This window comes from Gnatocerus cornutus, chromosome 10 (assembly GCF_029298725.1).
Source record: "Gnatocerus cornutus isolate USDA-ARS CGAHR chromosome 10, icGnaCorn1.1, whole genome shotgun sequence".
Lineage (NCBI taxonomy): Eukaryota > Metazoa > Arthropoda > Insecta > Coleoptera > Tenebrionidae > Gnatocerus > Gnatocerus cornutus.
Genome location: NC_142242.1, coordinates 2,831,158 through 2,847,860, shown reverse-complemented (window position 1 = coordinate 2,847,860; position 16,703 = coordinate 2,831,158). Strand labels below are relative to the sequence as shown.

General features: G+C 36.0%; 1 protein-coding gene across 1 annotated transcript; it reads left to right on the top strand.

Moving 5' to 3' along the window:
* Positions 1-389: 389 nt before the first annotated feature.
* CaMKI (Calcium/calmodulin-dependent protein kinase I) lies at positions 390-15,811 on the top strand. Its single transcript, XM_088047054.1, has 9 exons — positions 390-1,051; positions 1,109-1,243; positions 12,608-12,682; positions 12,733-12,871; positions 13,002-13,125; positions 13,174-13,314; positions 13,366-13,492; positions 13,539-13,626; positions 13,672-15,811. The coding sequence occupies exons 1-9, from the start codon at positions 948-950 to the stop codon at positions 13,816-13,818; spliced, it is 1,080 nt and encodes a 359-aa protein (XP_087903180.1). The 5' UTR covers positions 390-947; the 3' UTR covers positions 13,819-15,811.
* Positions 15,812-16,703: the final 892 nt, after the last annotated feature.

The following is a 16,703-nucleotide window of genomic DNA, read 5'->3' as shown; positions in this document are numbered from 1 at the left end:
ATTAAATTGTCAAGGTTGTTAGACATGAAATTATGTTTCGTCACATCGGTAATTTTTTAAATTTCTAATTGCCGTAAGTGCTTCGTCCTTTGAAAGTGTACCAATTAGAGAAATTAATGAAATTCGGTAGATGACACTTGGAACCGGTAATTTGTATGCATATTAGGAAGAAAATATTTTGCAACTCGCGTAGTTAATATGCAGATTCGATTACCATGTGCTTGGGTTACCTAATTACAATCCCAAAAGAGAAATTTGGCAAAACAGTTCTCGCGCAGGTCCGGACTCAGGTGCCTGACCTTGAAAACCATGTGCGTATCGTCATTCTGAGCATGCGCACTCGTGACGTAAGCGGCGCGAATTCGAATGGCGACGCTATTGGTCATCGATCTCCGTCCTAGTGAAGAAAAGTGAAATATTAATGGCCGAAGTAGAATTTCAGCGACATTTTTAAGTCGTCTAGTTTCCGATTGGTTAGACGTGGGTAATTTCGGTTGGTGAGTGGTGGGGCGCTTGGCGAGTCCGGCTCTGGCGTTTGCGTTGTTGCCAGTTGTCTTCAGAGTGCAAGTGAATCTTAAAGAAAATTAAAAAAATTGAGAATAATTGAGTTTGGTGGTTGTCTCGTGAGTATTTCGGTGGTAAATGATTGGGTAAGGAGGCGCTGCTTTAGTTATGGACGAAGATCTTTGGAGCCATCATCGGTTTGTTGTTGGTAGCAGTTGTCAGTAGGACGTTGTGATTTTGACGGTTGTGTGGCAGCTAGGCTATCAGAAAGTATTATCGCAGTTTAACTGTGATAAGTAATACGGCAATTATATGAACTCAAAAACGTTAGAAGCAGGTGTATAACGCGCACGAGTGTGTGGTAATGTTTTGTGTTCTCTCATGCGCGTAGAAGTGCAACATTTATGTTAGGAGCTCGAAGAAAATAAGCGAAATTCGGAAAAATGCCTCTGTTTGGAAAAGAGAAGAAAACCAAGAAAGATGGGAAAGACTCAGATAAACAGCCCTCACTTGATGACAAATATTACTTAAAAGAGTTACTGGGAACGTAAGTTCTGTTTTGCATCTGTTGACATTACTCTAACCTCTATCTGTTTTTTTGAAGGGGCGCTTTTTCCGTTGTCAGATTAGCTGAAAGTAAAGACAGACCTGGACAAATGTACGCTGTCAAAATAATCGACAAAAAAGCTTTAAAAGGTAAAGAAGACTCTCTTGAGAATGAAATTAAGGTGCTTCGAAGGTAAGCTCAATTTTTTTCAGTTCACTTTAATCATAAATTCATCTTTTTTTACTCATTTTCAAAAAATATTTTGATCCGACTATTTTCAAAGCAAAACAACTAACTTAATTTTTATCCACTTCCAGAAGCGGGCGATTAAAATTATTACGATCCCATCAAATCTTCAAGCATCCTATAAAATTATATTTAGTTTTATTATTCCCAAAATTTTACGATTTAACCAAAAAACGCCTAATTAAACATGCAAATTATATCCCCTTCAATTAGTACCACACTATTGTATAAAAGGATGTAATTCATTATTATCATGGTAATGCATCATTCACCAATTATGGTATTGTCAATCTAATATTACAATTTGTTTCCGTTTTGCACGTCTAATACCTTATTACAAATTACCCACATTTTTACAACATAAATCATAAACATGTCTAATTTTCCGTGAAATGCTTAAAGCCACTAAAAGCATTTAACACTCACTTAACAAAATTTTTGAATCATTGCAACTATAATATACGAGGTAGAGCCTAGACATAACTTTTCCACAGTAAAATTTATAGCTCGCTGAAATAAATATGAATTATTCATTAAAGCAAAGCTAACCAATTTGGATTTACGATCCTGGCTACGCTCCACAAGATTTTTTTGTTACGCAAAAACTTGGATTGTTTGCAAAACAATTACAAGCTTAAGAAAAAAATAGGAGGTCATTTGTTATAGTTTTGATTTTTTCTTGTCCGAACGTAAAATAAACGCGGAACCGGCACCAATTGGCCCATTTTCTTCAACTAAACACCTCTGGAAATGAACATTTCTGCACGGAATATTTAAATACACAGCCCTAGTTTCAATGCCAAGTTGACATTTACTTTACAGCTTACACGTAGATGTATCTTTACTGCAAACGTAAATATTTTACATTTGTGTTTATTATAGTACATATTTGTGTTTACAACTGCTATTATGAAAACAAATAAAGCCAAAATTCTGGGACTGTTTTTTCTTGCTTTTTTGTTTAACAAAAACTAAAACATCTGTTTAAAGCAGCCCCACTCTTGGTGTCTTTGTTTTTCCGGCACTGGAAGTTCACAGACAAACCAAAGTGTCTGCGAACGCCAATGTAAAAAATCTGGAGCTTTCTATAATTTATTTCGATGAACGCCGGTTAGTTTAGGTCATTTGAATTGAAAGTTTAATGTATTTTTTTGGTTAAACAATTTTCTCAATTAAAACAATTAACAAAGAGTCAACAAAACCAGTTAGAGCTGCATAATTTTTTGTTCGAACGGTATTCGTGGACGGATTTCCTTTCCCGCCCTGTTAAAATTCCTTACTGATTGATTATTTGGAATTTTTTAATACGAGTCATAAATATGACACATTAACGAACAAAAAGTAAGGGTCACGTATTCCCCAGAGCACCTGCATTTCCTTTACGCACATTTAAATTATCACGATGTTCATACATGTTTTTCATGTAAAAACATGCGAGCGGATAAAATTTACATTAGTCTGTTGAAAACAAAGATATTCAAATGCGTTGTCAGAAATTGTGTTCTTCTGTGACTCACTTTTAAGTATTGACTAATTTGAATAAGTGTTCTAATTAACAAATGCAATCTTTTTAGTCTGGTCACCTGGGAACAGAGTCAACAGTCGTAAAACTTCAATAACCCTGTAACTATCGTAAAAAATCAAGGTTGTCACCAAAATTGGTTAAATTTCTTGCTTATCAAATCACCCTCGTACTTTTGACTGCAATTATTTAAGGCTATTTGTTTACGTGGTGGTGACATTTATGGCCCATTGTCTCTCGTTTGATAGTTGATTCAGTTTGATCGTAAAACAGCTCGTTTTTGTCTAGTTTTGACAATCGCAATTACCGCTAAGAGAGCGCTCTAATTCGATTCGAGATCTGTCGTGAAAAAGCTAAAAGCAATATGAATTAGCTATCCGAATGAGCGAAATTATTTACGAGGATATATCAAAAAGAGCGCTCTCGATATTCGGTTCAAGGTGGCGGTTTATTAAATTGAAATTTCCTGCCCTTTAGCCAATTACCCACTGAAATTATCAAGAGGTAGTGGCGTTACCTGTCCTTAACAGAATTAATATTTAAATCGGCTTGAGGAGAAATTTTATAGTAAATCGATTGTTTGTTTTGTTTTACATTACCTTGCGAACTATAAAAAATCATTTTACGGTTGAAAGACCTTCAATTGCAGCTGAGGGCTAAATTTAACACCGTGGCACTTTCACTAGAAAAATTTCCTCTAATTGTACTATAGAAAATGGTTTTTTCTTAATTAGAAAAGAAAATACAATATCCGGTTTAATTTAGAAGATAGTTTCGCTAGAGAACCGCAGTATTTTGAATGTCGCAATTTACTTAGTACAATTACGTTGGTATTGATATTTGTAATTCCATTTGCGATAATTACGATTCAACTTTACAATAAAAATTAGGTAGGTTTATGGAAGGAAGAGTCAAGGTCGTTTTCTTATCAAGGATCGCTGATTTAACACAAACACTACTTTATCGTATCATTGAATTGTGCAGCCTAATCGATTTTTTTATTTTTATGACGCCTTTAAACACGCATTTAAAACCTACCCTCGTTTAGATTTAAGATTATATTAATTTTTCCGAGCTTTGTTGTTACAATGTCACGACGGTCCCGTTTAATTTCACTACTATAAAAGTAGAGGGCCCAATAAGGAGATCGGCCTCCAAAGCATCAGTTTTAGTTGTCTATTTCGCTTCGATTTCGTTCGAAATAATTTCATTGAAAACTTTGGACGTGGTCACTCTTGGGAGTTTCACAATTTGTGGAATGTTAAAAAGGAAAAAACCGGAATACTTTAATTATCGGCGGTAAAATCCATGTGCTGCCATTGCAAATTAACTCGCCAGCAATTTAAATATAAACACGACGAGTTTAATGAAGCAAATAGCTATAAAATAGCGAAGTTACGTCGTGTAAAGTACCAAAGTGAAGCATCCAAGGTGCTAGTTATTCGTTTAAACGCATGCGCGAGAGAATAATTAAGTTTTCACCTGTTGATCGAAAATGGATTAATATCTATTAATTATTACTCTCTTTATACGACGCTAGTGCTGGTAATTGGCGGAATTAAATCCCATCTTCGTTCATACAGAACTAATTTATCGTAATAACCGAACACAATAGAGCGGATTTTCCGGCTAGAATCCGATATTCGCACGTATTTTCCGAGGTGAAAAACTCGTGTTCACCTCAGTTCCAACCCTAAAATTAATCAAGTATTTAGTCAGTAACACGGGCGCTTTGTTCACATAGGTATCTTTGAATTAATCAATATTTTCTTAACTTAAGACGCCTCAAATCTCTTTGAAGGTGTGTGGAAACGTCTTTAGCCCGCATCTCATTATTTCACCGTTACCGATGCCTGAGGTTTTTCGCACTTCACGTAGTTCGTGACAAACATTGCTAAATACAAATGATGTGAATTATATAATTGTATACCGCCAGAAAAATCACATAGAAAACTAGTTTCGGTTTAAAGATTAATGGCTTATATTGAATCGAAAATTGGCACTCCTTGGAACCATATTCGCGCTTTCGAGGTTCAATAAAAGTATCGGGATTTTAATGAGCACGCTGATATTTCGAAAATGACAGTTCGATTTTTTATTCTTTTTATGACGTTAAATACATAGTTACGTGACCGGAGCTGTGTTATCAACAGACGCAAGCAGAACCACAATTTTAATCGACCTCAAAGTGCTAAGTCAACAAGACGCTCAATCTCTGACACTACATGTCAAACAAAATGGACTATGAGGATTTTAAGTAAAATGTCCACCAAGCTAAATCATAGATTTATTAATCTATTTTCCCCAATTGACACGTTATAGATAAAAGTATTTTTCTTGCTGTCGTACTCACATTTGATAAATTTGAACAACTGGTCGGTCATGACTAATTGTTTTTTCAAGTTTTGTAGCTAAAGTCTCCGTAATAATGCGCAGTGGTTAAATTAAAGTTATTCAAACTTTTATGCCTTGTTTTTATCAGTTTTTCTTATTAATTGGCTTCAATTATTGTAATGGTCAGCGACTATATTTTTCCTCAAACGTGCCGTTTCGATAAACAAAATTTTAAGCATGTTTGTTTCAAATATTGGAAAACAAACATTGCCAGTGTGTACACCCATAATACAAAACTAATTTGTTTTCTTGTGGTGATATGAAAATAACACAAAGAGATAAGAAATTAGAAATTCCGGAAAATTACCTACCTTCCTTTTTTTTTGGAATTAAAGTGGATTAGCACGCTCCTCGGCCAAAATGTATAAAATTACAGGTCGGATTCCTCCGCTCAAAAATAAACGTGTAAATTCTCCGGCTTCATTAAAATAAAATTGTTAATTAGACTTTGGGATCAGCTTTTGAGATTACAGAAAATGGAATTAAAAGGAAGCAATGCATTAACAGATAGAGAGCAGTCAGTCGTAAAAAGACACAATAAAAAACGCGAACTTGAACGAAACTTAAATTAATTACAGTAGTAACACAAAAAGCGGAGTGTGGTAATATTTTATTCAAAGATTCAAAATAACATGTTAATTTTGATGTGTTTTCAACACACGATTTCAAAACAAACAAAAATTATTATGGAAATACGACGTCCATTTGATGTTGGTGAAATTTATTATTAATAAAACGGAGTGAGTAAAAGCAGAACTTTTTAAATAATCCAAAACTTGTATTTTTGCTTACATTACCGTGTTTTAAGGAGAAAACTAAAAAGAAATGAAAGGTTTCCCGCATGCATTTTTTATTACATTATAAAAGTTGTACATATCTTGAGTCCAATATAAGGATGATTGATGAAATTTTACATTCTTTATTTTGTACTCCCATTTGCTCTGCTATTTGTGGTTTTGTGTGAATTTTTTGTTGTCTTCGCCACGTTCCTTAAAACGTGAATTAATGTTTCTCGTTTTCTCGTGCATCAAGGATGTTTATTTCTTGAGCAGATGATATAAAATTTAAAAGCCTATCCGCTTTTTATTTTCATTGGTTACCACGTCAAGACTCGCTACTTTTTAATAAAGTGCATAAAACTTTAGCATCACTTTTATTTTGGTACAAAGGAATTTTGTTTGTAAAGTTAAAGAAGATTACGAATTATCGTAGATTATGGAAATGAGCACTTTAGAATTTCTACATGGTTTCAATAATATATTTTGTTCTTTAAAAGTCAACGCGGAGTTGAAATTTGTCACGACATTTTCTATAAATGTCAGTCTTTTTGACCCAAAGAATCAAACGAATTGTTGCGTCTTTACCTTCATTGAAATCGATCATATCGATTGTAAAACTAGCGCCTGGAATTGGTAGGAAGCGTAATAAAACGACGGAGAAACAAGAATCTGTTTAATATCAATAAATCGCACCTTGCTAGAAACTTGGGAACGTCGAATAGTATGAGGTTAGCCAGCTGTATATTTTATTTTAAATACAAAGCTCCGGAGAACTGCCAATCTTGAAAAGACCATGAGATTCTCATTAATGTTGCAAAATTGCACTGCCACAACGTGTGGAATTTCTCGGATGGAAGTGCCGTTCCTTCTTTATAGTTTCGCACTAAAATTTTGTCGAAACTTCCTCCATAAATCCGGTGATAAAATTTACACCGCAGTTTTTCGTGTGAGATTTTGTGCTACTTTCGTTTCATTGATCGGCCTACGGATGGCGCATTGTGAAAAAATGTTCGTCACGTAGATCTACAACATATTCAAAAATTGACAAAATTAGAGTCTCTGAAAGGAATTCAAAGAGTTGGCGTTTTATCCTTCGTTAATCTCGTTATTTTTCGTTGATTCGCCGCCATTGTAATAGACTTTCGGACTTAATTTATAAACAAACGAATGGAAAAGGGGGATTATGGATCGATGGGATTGAAATTTTCATCCCAACTAGTTCAAATTTTCACGTTAGTTTCGCGTGGATTGCGCGTTAATTTCGACGCAGTTCCACGTTTCAATGTGTTTTGTTGTTTTTGTCTAACTTAGTTAATGTTGGCTTGAGTGTCCGGATTTTTTTTTTGATGCTTTATTCCCTTGATAACTCCGGCACAATAGCTTGGCTGGACGAAGTGTCAAGAGACTATTATTTTTAATGACAAAATCTTGCAACTTTTGTAACTATTACCTTGGTATTGAATTTCCTTTCAATTAATAGAAATGAAATTGGAGTTTCCAGCACGCAATGCATTACATAGACCAATTTAATTACACGTCGGAAAGCCAAGGATGATAATTTATTTCCGATAAAAACAACCATAAACCATGCACTATTTCCTCTGACGGAGGAAAATTGCAAGCGGCGTTTCCTACCGTAAGTGCACTTTTTCCCATTAAAACCAGTGGAAACGATTGATTTTTGAAGTTTTTTTTTTGGTATTTACTGTACCGATCGCACATAAAAGGCATGCGGAATTAGGAGCTGCTAAAATATGAATGAATATTGTCACGTTGGCCGAAAAATCAAAAGTCTCGCTTGTAACAATAACAATTTTATTGTGCACTATGAACACTCTCGTACTTCACAATTACAACACTTTTCAGGATTTCCAAATACTAGACTATCTCTTGACTATCCCCAATCCTATCACTACTCCCCTATATACAGATATTCCCCTACCACTAGCCTAATGCTGGAGCGCTGCGAGAATATTCGGGAGTTCCGCGTATGAATAAGAATTATTCCACGAATCGCTCGCTCTAGAGCAGAGCGGAACGTTCCAGCGCTGGCGCTCGAAGCTTCCAGAATCTTCTCGTAACACTGCCCCCCTCTTAGTTCTGATCGTCCCGATCAGACCAAACAGATGATTCTCCGTGATATTTACAAAGTCTATTTAGATGAACCACTTCCATCTTTGAACGGGCGCTGCGTTGGATCCGATACACCACGTCGTTGATCCGCTTGATCACCTTATACGGTCCCTCCCATGTAGGTGTCAACTTCGGAGATAGGCCCTTCTTCCGTTGGAAGTTAAATAACCACACCAACTCTCCCTCGTTGAATCCTTCACGATTAGCCGTCACATTATACCTGGGCCGTATTCTGTTGTCAGCTAACTTCATCCTCTGTCGCATATGATGATGTGTTCCCAAGAGGGTCTCACCATTCGTCTTTGGAAAAGGCCCGGGCACATTCGTGGCAATTCTCTCAATCGGAACTCTCATGTTGTAGAACGGCATACCACCTTCCGTTCGCGTTCGAGGTCTTTTACTTGCCCCACAACCCGTACATCTCCTGCACCATCGTTCAACATCTTCACGACAGCCAATCCAGTAATACCGTTCTCGAATCTTGCTCAACGTTTTGTTCACTCCGAAATGAGCGCCTGATGTCCCGTCATGGGCCTCTCTGAGGACTCGGGAAACTCTACTCCTGGGTACTAGTAACTGCGAGGTTATCTTCTTCCCATCTGCGCTTTCCCATGCCCTTTTCAGCACTCCATTTTCTACTAGGAGGGAGTCCCATTGCGCCCACAACGCTTTCAACTCTGGACTTCTTTTCGAGATATCTTTCCAACACGGCCTTCCGTTACCCGCTTCCTTCCACTCCAGCAGTGGCCCAATCCGTTGGTCTGCTTGTTGATCCCTTCGAAGGTTCCCAGCAGTCCAATCATCATCACAGCCCATGACTATCCTGTTTACTCGTATTGGTCCTTCGAACTTCGAGTATTGCTTGCAGTCATTGGAAAGTCTACGAGAGAGTGCGTCATCATTATTGCGTTGCCTTCTCGTCGGTTTCGACTTGTTGACGGACTTCACGGTTTTCTTTGATGTCTGAGAGGCGTTCTGGCCGTTCCCGAGAACAACTCTGCAGCCACGTTCAAAATGACCTGATTTGCCCCAACGAAAGCAGGTCTGGCTAGTTCGTTGTTCCTGAGACTTCAGTAACTTCCTGAGCTCCTTGAGGATGTCATTCAGGTCCGTATTTGTGGTTGTGGCCGTAGACGTTGTCTCTTCTTTATCAACGGCTCGGATTTGTTGGCAGTCGGGAACATTTACAGAATACTTCAAAACGGCCTCCATCTCCAACGCGCACACCAAAGCTTCTTTTGCGGTGTTGTATCTGCCAACACGCACGATCCTCTGTAACTCCGGATCCCGAATACCTTGCAGGAACGTATCCATGGTCATTCGTTCGACAAAATTTTCCGGCGCCGAAGGATAGGCCAGCAAAATAAGTCGTTTAACACTTGCCGCAAATTCCTGCAGCGATTCTCCAACCCTCTGCCGACGAGTCTTGAGCTCCCAGGCATATACTCGCTGAAGGTGTTGGTCCCCAAATCTATCTTCCAACGTTGCCACCAATTGGTCGTAGCGCTCCCTGTCTCGATCTGGAATGGTCTTTAACAAGTCGAGAGCTGCACCTCTCAATGAGACTATCAAGAATGACGATTTTTCTTCTTCCGACCATCCGTTGTGTCTAGCTGCAACTTCAAATTGCAGTTTATAGCTGTCGAATGAAGTCGACCCATCGTAAGTCGGAGGTTTCATTTCTTTCGTTGTGGTCAGGCCGGTCCTATTTGGAACTTGACGTCTTAAGCGCAGTAACTCGTCTTCCACTTGCTGTTTAAATCGCTCCAAATCTTTCACTTCCTCTTTGACGCCTTGTAGTTCTCCCTCAACGCCTCCTAACCGCTCTGTTACCTCTTTTTGAATTTCGTCGACTTTAACCATAATAGTTACGTTCATGTTTTGTTCCATATCTTTAAGTTGGTTCAAGATTTCTGCATTCTCTCTTTGTCTTCTTTCTTCCTCTTCTAGTTTTTCTCTTTGTCTTCTTTCTTCCTCTTCTAGTTTCTCTCTTTGTCTTCTCTCTTCTGTTTCATGTTTTTCATTTTGTCTTCGTTCTTCTTCTTCCAGCTTTTCTCTTTGTCTTTTTTCTTCTAAATTCGTAATCAATTTTTGTTGTGTGTCCATTTTCGCCATCATCGAAGCCATCAATTCTTGCAGCGCCTCCATTTCTGCGGCTTGCTGTCTGGTTTGAACAGGCATAAAAATTGTCCACAATCAAGTAACAATGTCACAGTCCGGTAATGTCACGAATTTTCCGATCGAAAATTCCAGAATTTTCTCGATCACAATGCTGGACGGGATCCCACTTTCTGACACCAGTTGTCACGTTGGCCGAAAAATCAAAAGTCTCGCTTGTAACAATAACAATTTTATTGTGCACTATGAACACTCTCGTACTTCACAATTACAACACTTTTCAGGATTTCCAAATACTAGACTATCTCTTGACTATCCCCAATCCTATCACTACTCCCCTATATACAGATATTCCCCTACCACTAGCCTAATGCTGGAGCGCTGCGAGAATATTCGGGAGTTCCGCGTATGAATAAGAATTATTCCACGAATCGCTCGCTCTAGAGCAGAGCGGAACGTTCCAGCGCTGGCGCTCGAAGCTTCCAGAATCTTCTCGTAACAATATATAAAGCGTGAGATAGGATTTCCCATCCATCACTCATCTCGTCGTCTGAAAATCTAATTATTTATTTGAGCAGACAACTGTATATTTGCCGAAAGGGCTTTAAATAAAAATATTGCCTTCTTTTAGTAAACAATAATTTATTAAAACAATTCAGTAAGTTGGTGAATTTATAAAATTTAATATCGCTTGCGGTTGAGGAATTAAAACTTCGGAATTTTTTCAAGATTTCTCTTTATTAAAATCACATTTGTGTTGCGTTAGTGTTTTTCGCTGCGACTTGAAAATATTTTTGAATTAGAAATAAACATGAACTGATTAAACTAACTATAAATATTTATTAGTGTCACTAATCGTTATTATTAATAGCACAAACGTCGTCGCTTTCCATACTTAAAATAATAGTGAATCTTTAGATAAGCGCTAACAGTTTTCAGATTGAATTTTTGTGCGCAAGGATTTGTGGGACGTGTGGTCAATAATATGGTCATCAACCCATGATTGTGCCGCATTTTTTTAATCTCAGAGCGAACATAAAAAAGTATTATTAAATAGCAATTTTGCATAACAATGCGCTCCTATTCTTAATTTATCTGCTATAATATGACGAGTTTTTTCCACAAAGAGCCGCAAGGGATTCTTCTTGCTTCTATCTCATTAAAGCAACTAACGACATTACTGCATATATAAAATGCGAAAAAGTAGTCTTCACATGTTACTAAAAAAGAGTTTTTACGTGTACTTCAGATTGATTTTATAACCTTGCCAACTTGGAAATGGTTTTCTCTTGTTTTAAATAATAGCAAATTGCTGTTTTACGAATCTGTCAAGTTGATAACCGGAAGGTCGCCGCTGGTATGGAAACCGCTGATAATTAAAACATATGAGTCGCTGCCATTGTCCAGTGGAGACAAACAACTCGTCCTCCGTACACTTCCTCAGCTTGAAAGAATAAGCGATGATAATTTAGATTCACCAAATTCTTAATTAAGATGTGGATTGTGCCCGGGGAGTAGCTGTTTTTGCCCCAAACCGGTTCTGTTTGCATTGTATCACGTATGTAAGAAGATGAATGTTTGATCGAACTGAAAAATTGCCTCATTTCATGTTTGAATGTATTTTCTTGGACTGTTTTAAGTGCAAAGATGTTATTGATTCAAGCGTGTCAGTAAATATTGGTCCAGAATTCCATCTTCGTGTCCACGAAAGAGTTTCTATTAATGAGTACAGGGAAATTGGTGAATAAATTTTGAAAAGCCTCGTTATGTTTTATTGGCTCTCTGTTGAATACTGTAACTTAAATAATACATTTCTACTTGTTTACTGAACCGACTTGTTTAAAGAGGTTTACGACTGCGGCTGTAGCAATAAAATCTAAAATTGTCATTGAAAAACGTTTGTTATTGTATCGAGAAAATTCCTTGTTTTTATCGATTGATCTAGTGATTTATTATCGTGTAGTATCTCATCCGTGCGTGTGAAATGCAATTTTCTAGCAGGTGTAAATTCACATAATACTGGAGCGATTTTTGCTAGGGTACACCTGTGGCAGAGAGGGTTACTAAGTGGGAATAATGGAACTTTGGCCCACCGACTCGTTTACTAATAAGCCCCATTTAGGGACACCCGGAAATTTTCCTAGCAAAATGAACAGAGACTAGGAGCCACTTTGGACCGGATCCGAAATATTCCGGATTGACTAGACACGAGATCAAAGCACATTCTCTGTTTAATTGATCAAGGCGTCTACTAAATCCCAACAATAAACGTACTGATGCACATGTGTTAGAAACCGCAGCCTTTGACAGACTTAGTTTGAGATTTTTTATCCAATTATTATTGATGACGTTGTTTTATTTCAGGTTAACTCATCCTAATATTGTACAGTTATTAGAAACGTTTGAAGACAAATCGAAAGTTTATTTGATTATGGAACTGTAAGCATATATCGATTGTTTAACACGAATGTAAACAAACTCGGTTGTAGAGTAACCGGTGGAGAATTATTCGATCGCATCGTTGAGAAGGGTTCATATACGGAAAAAGATGCTGCGGATCTCATCAGGCAAGTGCTAGAAGCTGTAGATTACATGCATGAGCAAGGCGTCGTCCACCGCGATCTAAAGGTAAAACCTTTACAAGAATATAACACTAGACACTATTTTTCAAAGCAACCAATAATATTGTAGTGAGCAATAGTGTTTGGTTTTTATCCGAATTTTACTTGATTTTTTGTTATATTGGTGATTTTTCCAGCCTGAGAACCTCTTGTACTATAACCCGGATGAAGATAGCAAAATAATGATTAGCGATTTTGGTTTGTCCAAAATGGAGGATTCCGGCATAATGGCAACAGCTTGTGGAACTCCGGGTTATGTTGGTAGGTGTGTGTTTAATCCCTTAGCGCCGACTGACATTGTCTTTTTAGCCCCGGAAGTCCTCGCACAGAAACCGTACGGTAAAGCGGTTGACGTTTGGAGCATAGGCGTCATATCCTACATTTTACTTTGTGGTTATCCTCCTTTTTACGACGAAAACGATGCAAATTTATTTGCGCAAATCCTTAAGGGTATTCTGTCATAAATATGAATTTTTACGAGATACGACGGTGTTTTTTTAGGTGAATTTGAGTTCGATTCGCCATATTGGGACGAAATCAGTGATTCTGCGAAAGACTTTATTAGAAAATTGATGTGCGTTAATGTGGAAAAGCGTTTTACTTGTCGTCAGGCTTTAGGCCATCCATGGTAGGTTGAAAGTTCGTCAGAATCAAGCCTAATGATATTTTTCAAGGATATCCGGTAATGCAGCCAGTAATAAGAACATCCATGGCACCGTATCCGAGCAACTCAAAAAGAATTTCGCAAAGTCTCGCTGGAAGGTACGTTCTGTTTTCTATTTACTTGTTACTGATATGTTATTTTAGCAAGCATATCATGCTACTACAGTGATCCGACAAATGAAACGAATGGCGCTAAGTAGTGGCGGTAGCGGGGGACGTAGCCCGATTCCGCAACGTAGTATGTCCACTGGTGAACCCTGTGGGAGCCTAAATGGTGCCCAAGATAAGTAATCAAATACTGTAACCATTTGTTAATTTCTGCTACCTACGCATTTTAATTGGGATTGAAAACATGTTCTTAAAATTAGTTATATTTATGGAAGTTGATTAGTTAAAGACGTTAAATGAACTTGTTTTAAGGCCATGGTTTTTACGCTATCATGGTCTAAAGGCCATAGCTCACTTAAGAGAAGACTTCCAAAACATAATGATGTGATGTATGTATCATGCAAACGTAACAGTGTGTAAAATTATCCAACTAATAGCATATCTGTTATTTTGCTTTTCAGATCTGATAATTGGTCTTTTTTACATTTTTTTTATTTTACTTATTTTTATATGTTTTTTTTTAACAAGAAAGCTCTCTTATTTCATATCTACTTACTTTTACTTTAGATTTAGTTTTTGTATCTTTTATTTTTTTTAATGCACAAAATTGCGTTTTTTCTTAACAGTTACGGTATTATGATTCTAAAAGAGTTCCCTAATTACTTAGTGTATAACTTAAGAAATATAAATCAGACAAAGTAAGTGTTGAATATCAATAATAATATATGAATAATAATATTAATAGAAAGCAAATGTTATTGCTATGTGACACATAAATCTCGCAATTTACGTTTTTGTTTTGTGATTATAGCGGATTCGTAGGTTTTCATCATGACATTACAGAATTGTTCAAAACTGCAAAGAACGATTTATTTTGTTATGTTGTTATTGTTCCAAGCAATATTAAATGTTAGAAATGTTAGTAGTATTTAAACTAAGAACAGAAATACACTACCTTCTAAACACATGCTTGCTTAAGACATAAATGTATTATTCTATGTGACTTTGAGTTCTTTTTGTTTATTTTTGTATATGTTGTATATCATGTTCAACATTAATTATCAGAAAGTTGGTCGTCAAAAACTTCATTTATCACAACACTGAAAGTATTTTTTGAGATTATTATACTAACAGGTGGCCTACATGATAGCCTATTGATCGGCCATTTTGACATGATATTATATCCGTCCTTTGGATTATGTTACATTGTGATTTTGTAAAATTGGCCTTGAATTTTGAACATGATATACGTGAACGTAGTTTATTTTTTCTCTAAACTCACAACATGTGATATGTACTATATTTCATATCTATTTTATTTATTTCCTTACAAAGTGTAAATTGTATAAACGAACTAAGTAGAGTTTCAGTGTATATTTTTAGGGATTTGTTGTTTTTGCACTGCATATATACGCCTGTGTAGCATAAAATAGATATTTAGTTTTATATTTTTACTAAATGTACAAACTGCTACAAATGGTTTACCAGGTGTATATTTCTTAATACATTCTATGTAATTTTTTAGTTAAATAATACTGTGATGTTATACAGTAAGACATTTAGCATACAGTTTTCTTCCTAAATCATAGGAGTGAGCTTTTATTTTTCGCATAAAATTTTGACTTACTTCGAGCTGCCGCCGTCGATCAACATTTTTAACGAATAAATTATGAGGGAAATAAAAACTCACAGATAGTGAGCAAGTTAGAATAATTTCATCAAGCATTTCTTCACATTCCAATTTTAATTTGTGCATTTAATGAATATCCTACTACTCAATTTGGATATGGTAAAAACATACATCGATTAACTGTAAACGCTATTTTCTTTACTTTCAACCTTAATGGTATAAAAAAATGCTATATGATGTTTTAAATGAAATGTATATACTAATTTAAGCAATTGTATATGACCACTAAATGCAATGTAGTTTTTTGCAGGAACTAGCTTTTTTGTAATTTTATAATTGGTTTATGACGATTAGAAAAAGCTATAGCATTGCTTAATATTGGTTGTAGTTTAAAATAAAAATGTTCATTGGAATGCAGTGTTCAAATAATTTAAATTTTAATTATTGTTAATAATACTTTGTTTTTATCATGATTAATATATTTTGTAATGTTTTATTGTTAAATATATGATGGGTTTAAAAATAGAAAATTTAACAATTTCAAACAACTTTTTCTTTCTTTTTTGTTGGCACCACGTCTCCTCTGGTATTGATATTTAGATAAAGAAACATCAAAAAACTGGGTCGGAAAAAAACGACATTGTAGGCGTTATGTGATTTTTATTTGAATTGGTAATTTAATAATAAACAACAAAAGTAATAACAGAATGATAATTATCTATATGGACAATAATAATATCCAATATAAATCGAGATCGCTTTAATTTTTCGCAAAGCTTACAAACTAAACCTTATCAATAACTACCCTAAAAACAACGATTGCTTAGAAAAATTATATGTATATATGTTGTAATACTATGATTATTCATTATATTACATGAATGGCTTGTCAAAATGTAGATACGACGTATCAAACACATTTACAAAGTGTATGTTAGCCGTATCTACACGGTATAATGGAAACAAACTGCAAAATATTAAGAAGCATCGTATCTAGCGTAAAAAAGTGAACAATTGAAACTTATAGTTTTTCACTCGGTGCTTTGAAAAATTGAACTCTATACCTAAGACTAGTAGGTAAACAAGCAAACTTCAAATTGTGCATTTTTTTACACCAGATAGTACAGTTTGTGCAAAAATTTCATTCTGTGTTTTGTGAATGAAGAAAATTGCTCCTTGAATCACTCACGAAAAAAAGAGGAACATGAAAGTGGAAAAGAAACTGATCCACAATACACTATACTTAGCGTGCTACAAAAAATACGAACAAAAAATTAATAAATCTATATATTACTGGAATGCTTCTCAACGGGTCAATCTCCAAACTGTGCAACACTCCCTCAGGAATCCTGAGGGAGTGTTGCACGTTCTGCAGATGTGTTCCTACATTTGGGAAGTAATGGAACCACACAGTGTATTGTCAAAATCAGTTGTGTCT